The 6,000-nt window shown below is 48.1% G+C and overlaps 1 protein-coding gene across 1 annotated transcript; it reads left to right on the top strand.

Moving 5' to 3' along the window:
* The first annotated feature begins 3,287 nt into the window (after positions 1–3,287).
* On the top strand, positions 3,288–4,367 carry GPR88 (G protein-coupled receptor 88). Its single transcript, XM_065742368.1, has one exon. The coding sequence runs from the start codon at positions 3,288–3,290 to the stop codon at positions 4,365–4,367; it is 1,080 nt and encodes a 359-aa protein (XP_065598440.1).
* Positions 4,368–6,000: the final 1,633 nt, after the last annotated feature.

Genomic DNA, 6,000 nt, shown 5'->3' with positions numbered 1-6,000 from the left:
CGTTTAAAAATAAGCAGTTCGAAAATTTTAGAAGACAAACACAAAGCAGATTTGTTTGCCATGAGTTCTTTCCAAAATCTACAGGAATGTGAAAACATAATTTGTTGACTTGTCAGTCTTTGTTTCTGAAGACTTGCAGATCATCTACATTTGCCCTGCAACTGAATTTGCCACCAGGTCACAGACTGCTGCATAGTTACACTGAAAGTGTTAATAAGCAATACTGAGAGCAGCTATATAAATCACTGAATAAAACTTACATGCAATACTGTACTTTTCCACAATTGTGTATATGTAAAATATACACACACAAAGTAGCATATGTGTGCGTATATATAAATATACACAACATACTATATATGCATTATAGATTAATGGTAATTCTACCTCTTATAGAAAAAAAAAAGTCATGTGCTTTGTTATAAATAGTTTTCCATAAAAAAAATTGTTTAATTTCAGGATGTAGATATGTACATGTATACAGCTAATTGATAATAAAATGCATATATCAGTCAGCTGCCTTGTTTCTTGTCTTTTCTTAATCAAAATGACTTTCTTCACTGGAAAAGAAAGTAGTATGATGGGTATCTTCTACAACTAATCTTTCTAGCTAATATTCTTTGCTCTGTTTAGCAGTCTCAAGGGACATTTCTAATTACCATATTTTAAAATGATTCTTAATTGAGGAAACGTTGTTTTCCTGCATGAGGATCCTTGTTATAAGTGTAATATATCTTGTCTTCTTATTTCCATACACAATAGTTTGATTTAGCCTCATAAATAGAAGGGTCTTTGTCCACAAAGACACAGATGAACACATTAACTAGCTTTTTCTCCTTTTATTAATGAAAAATTAGTCAGAAATGGTTTTATCTTAGCTTAACTCTGTTGATGATTTTCAGCAAATTTGTTGTGTTGCGTGATAAATTATCCATGGTGCTTAATATTCCTGTCAGGTAAGCCTGCAATAGTTGATGGGGATAGCGTCAGACTCTTGCACAGCTACTCTGAAGGAGTGGCAAAACCTGGAGTAGAACAGATGTTTTAGAAGCTACCCAAATTCTAGTGAATGTCTATTCCAATAAAAATAAAGGGTTCTTGTCACTACGTTGAAGCAATTAAAAGATGTCGATTTAGATATGTATTGAATATACAAAAGAACATATGTGTCTAGGACACTGAAAGCAGTTCTCCCTTTCCCATCTTTTTCTTTAATTCTATTGTTTGTTTTTTTTTGTTTTATATGCTCTGTTCATTCATTCCTGAACTTCACTATTCACTATTCACTATCCATTGCTTCATATATAAATTTAATCTTCTCATTCTGGGAGAAAAAGCTGTGGTACATGAGATATGTAAGGATGGATTAAATAAACCTAGAGGTCTTCACTGGGCCCATGAGTCCATGGGTATCACCATACAGAACCGTTTCTTTATGCTCTGAAGTTTTTAGTTAGTGAGATATTTCTTGTTACAGATTTAAGGAATATTTTTCAATTACAGTACTGCAGAAAGAGGAGGATTTTAGTTTCTATAATAACTGTTCTCTACTGACAGCTAAACAATGAAAGGCCTCAAAAGGTTTGACATTTGATTAGATCTACATAAAGCACAGCAGGCAAAAAATATGGTAATCAGGGGCCCGATCAAGTACATCGCTCAGGTATGTCTTTAACCTTAAGCACATGAGCAATCTAGTTAATTAAAAAAGAACAGGTGTTTGTAATGAATCCATATTTGGATCAACAGTCCTATCAACTACAAACAGGAATATTAAATAAAAGGTATGCTACATTGAAACAAAATAATCTACTGTCCCACACAAATTAACTTAATTACCTCAAAAAAGTAATATTATAACGACCTCCTAACATACTGTTCTGGTATTTTCACTTATTAGCATTATGAGTTTAACAGTATCTAAAAATATCTTAAGATATCTTGGTCAATAAACAAATAATACATTATTAGCTGAATTACTTTTCTAGCCTTAGAAAAACAGCTTCTTGTTTCAACTCACTGCAAAATTAATCACTGTTCCTGTTCTGAAACACTTCTAAGAAATCTCAATTGTTTTACTCAAGTTTCTTATTAAACTTTGCTGAGGGTAAGGACAGTTAATGTTTTGTCCTGTCTGAGCAAAGTGCTGAAGAGTACCTGGGAGAATCCCAGCACTAATTCTTCCCAGTCCTGCAAGTGAGAGCCAAGCCCTGCTCTCCAGCCGGCCTTCAGTCTGTGAGAGCCTTCCCAGTTCCACAGGAAGGTGCTCTTGGAATTGATTTTGATATGTACCACTGTTTCAAAGTCTGTGCTGGTTCCACTTTATCTGTCTACTTAGAGATGCCAACACTCACCTCCAGCAGGTTTACTGACGCAGGATGTCCCACTAGGTAAGACAATCTGAGCCCTCTATGAAGAAATACAAGATCTGTAGTTTGAGGACTAGCTTCCTAAAATAAAGTGCTGCCTTACCAGGGATCTGTGCATCTATAATGTTTGAAAGATTGAATTTGGAAACCATATTCTTAAAGAGCAGCTCTAAAACTGTTTACAGAAAGACAGTATGCTTTTCCTTAACAGAAATATGATCAGAAAAAAAATAGCTTCAGTATCTGGCAGAGGAGTTGCTACAGTAAATGGCTTGTATTTCAGACAGAAGTGATTGACGCTAGTTTGAAAGCTTGCTGAAAAATGAAAGTCGTTGTGAAAATGGGTTAGAACAAGGAAACCAGTACAGCAAAGGGAAGAGTCAGACTCTGTAGTTGCAGTATTTCTGGAGCGTGATTGGGTTTGGGGTTTTTTTTTTTTCTTCTTGATTTAACAAGATGAAAATCTGCTGAATAATTCATGAAGAGTGGAAGGACTGAATCTTCCTGGAATGATATACAGAGTACGTACTGTGTCACAGGAGGAACTGCAAAGCTTTGTATCAGTTGCTGCCGTTTCTGCTCCTGATTGCAAGGTGCTGCCGCTTTTGGCATTTTCACAGCTACAGAATCCTCAGCCGTGCACTGGCGTGCCTACAGCCACCGGCACCCTATGGACCCACCTTCACTAGCTCCAGCCTCTGGGACTTCCGGCCAACTATCTGCCTTGGACACCGCTCTTCTCTGGGTCATTACCGCTAGCTGCATTTTCTGGACTTGCACCTCGTATGACTGAAATCTGCCTTTAGTTCCCCACCCACACATCCTCTCGAGTTCAACGGGGGGCTGTCGCATCAGGATCTGACCTGGATGAGGATGGGATTTATGGGGAGAAGTCAGAACTGAGCTGCACTCAGCGCGATGCCCAACGCCTCTTCCTGGAGCGCGAGCTCGCCCCTGCTGCTGCTCTGGGAGGACTCTTCAGGGACCCGCATCTTCCTCTCGCTGCTCTATGCAGTCCTGGCTATCTCAGGGACTTTGTCCAACGTGATGGTCATCTATTTGGTTTTCTCCTTCAAAAAGCTGCAGACCACCAGCAACGCCTTCATCGTGAACGGCTGCGCGGCCGACCTGAGCGTGTGCGCCCTGTGGATGCCCCAGGAGGCCGTGCTGGGGCTGCTGCCCCCGAACTCCTCCTCGCTCCGCTCCGCCGAGTACCGCCTGCTGCGCCAGGGGCTGCTGGGCCTCGGCCTCACCGTGTCCCTGGCCTCGCACCTGCTGGTGGCCTTCAACAGGTACGTGCTCATCACCAAGCTGCCCAGCGTCTACCAGGCCCTGTACCAGCGGAGGCACACGGGCTGCATGATCGGGCTCTCCTGGGCGCTGGCGCTGCTCCTGCTCCCGCTGCTGCCCGGGCTCTGGACGCCGGGCCCGGCCCCGCAGCCGCCCCCGCGGCAGACGGACGGCGGCTCCCGCTACCCCGCGCTGCTCTTGGCGCTGGCCGTGCTGGGCCAGACGGCGCTGCTGCTGCACTGCTACCTGGGCATCGTGCGCCGGGTGCGGGGCAGCGCCAAGCGGGTCAGCGTCCTCAACTTCCACCTGCTGCACCAGCTGCCCTTCCCCGCCGCGCCGCCGCCGCCGCGCCGCGCCCAGCGTCGCCTGAGCAGCGTCTCCGTCCTGCTGCTCTGCTGCGTCTTCCTGCTGGGCACGCAGCCCCTGGTCTGGGTCAGCCTCCTCGGCTTCTTCCTGCGGCCCGCGCCGCCGGCGCTGCAGGCCGCCAGCTGGCTGCTGCTCTGCTCGCTCTCGGCCCTCAACCCGCTGCTCTACACCTGGCGCAGCGAGGAGTTCCGCCGGGCCGCGCGCTCCGTCCTGCCCCGCGCCGACGGCTCCTCCGCCGCCCCGCGACACGTCGTCGCCGCCGCCGGCCCGGCCGCCGCCGCCCCGCCCTGCCCGCAGCTGCCGCGGCGCCGGAGCACGGTGGGCAGCGCCGCGCCGCGCTGAGCGGTCCGCGGGCCCCGGCCGAGGGCGCCCCGCCCCCGCCGCCAGGGGGCGCCCGCGGGAGCCCGCGCCGGGCGGGAGCTCGCGGCCGTCGCGTGCCCTCGACGCCTTTCCCGCCGCTCGTTGCCGCGCGCAGCGGCCTCCTCAGGGTCTGCGCCCCACTGCCGGAACCCGGAGCCTCTCCCGGCCGCTCCTCGGCTTTGCGAGTTCCTGGCCCCGCGTGCCTCGTCCCGTCCCTCTGCTGCTCCGCGGCCGAGCGGCCAGGGGCCCCGGCGTCTTTCCCAGGGCAGAGGGAAGGGCTGCGGGCTGAGGCGGCCCGGCACCGCGGACTGCGGCCGGAAATCTGCGCCGACGGTACATACGGCAGCTGAAGCGGCTCCAGGCTCCGAGACATGCTGCGAGGTTTGCGTTTGTTAGGTTTTTATAATTATCATAAACTCCGTGCCGTTGTGCCGGCATTCGGACAGCTGTTCGAGCCAGCACCGGAGAACCGGGCCGCGTGCAGGAACTGCTCAGTTCCCGCTCTGCTCCGGGAACGGTTTCCTGTGCCCTGCTTCAGCTGCGTGCTCCGCGCAGCGCCCTCCTTGTCCCATCTGCACTTGGGGTGATGCGGTCTGTGGGAGATGTTAAAAACAGACTCCTTTTAGTCATCCGGTTTGAGTTTGGTTCTTATTTTTGGACGCTCCTTATGTGAGGCCTGTTTTGACAGAGGGCTCTGCCTCTGCTCGTGTGCTCTGCAAAGGGTGCTGCCCCTACCAGCTGTTTGCTACCAGCTTGTGTTCCTGGTGCGTGCGTTACTGTCGCTGTGGGATTTCACAGCTTCGGCTAAAAACAGAGGGACAGCACGTCCTGCGGGGCTGTGCTGAGCGCTGTCCTCTGCCTTCCTCTCTCTGCTGACGTTCTCGTGGTGCTAATACCTGGCGCCCTTTGTGTGAAAGATTTGAAGAGGGCAGTTCTGCTCTGAATGCATTGGCACTGCTCTTTAAATCAGTCACAGTGCTGCCTGGGGAAGGTGAATGGAGGTGGGAACACAGCAAAGTTCTGAGCAAAAAGTTTGTTACATTGGGTGACAGGCGTTAATATGATTGAGAATGCTTGAATACTAAGGCAGTGAAGAAGAAACAAATACAGCAGGTATGGTGTAGAAGTCTGTGTGTCTGTGTTTTACAGTGCTTCACACTAAATTTATCTTACCTGATATGGCTTAAGTTTCAACAGAAGTTGCTTTTAAAGGAAGGAAAGGATTTCATTTGTTTCCCCAACCCTCAGACGTGTTAGCATTCTGGGATATGTTGATGTATTTAAAAATCCCCATACCAATACTTTATTTTTCTAAAGTAAAAATTGTTGCCGTTATCACAGAAAAAAATTCTAGAGGTTGGGATTTGACAAAGACAGGATGTAAAGTCTTAAAATTTAGAAAACATTTATTGTCATCCTGAAAATGTATCCACATCTTGAAAGCAGCTGTGGCCGCTTACAAGCTCCTGTAGAAAAGTAACAGAAGTTTCCCAGAATCTGAGGCTTACAGAGTTTATTCCCCCAACTTGGAGACAGCATGCCACCTGCGTGACAGCATTGGAAAGATCACAAGGGCTGGCAAGGAAACATGACCATAAAAGATGTACAAGACTTA

The sequence above is a fragment of the Cyrtonyx montezumae genome, unplaced genomic scaffold, assembly GCF_038088225.1.
Source record: "Cyrtonyx montezumae isolate F1298 unplaced genomic scaffold, pur_monq_1.0 scaffold_1, whole genome shotgun sequence".
Lineage (NCBI taxonomy): Eukaryota > Metazoa > Chordata > Aves > Galliformes > Odontophoridae > Cyrtonyx > Cyrtonyx montezumae.
The sequence above is the reverse complement of the archived record's forward strand: the minus strand, read 5'-3'. Positions and strand labels throughout refer to the sequence as shown.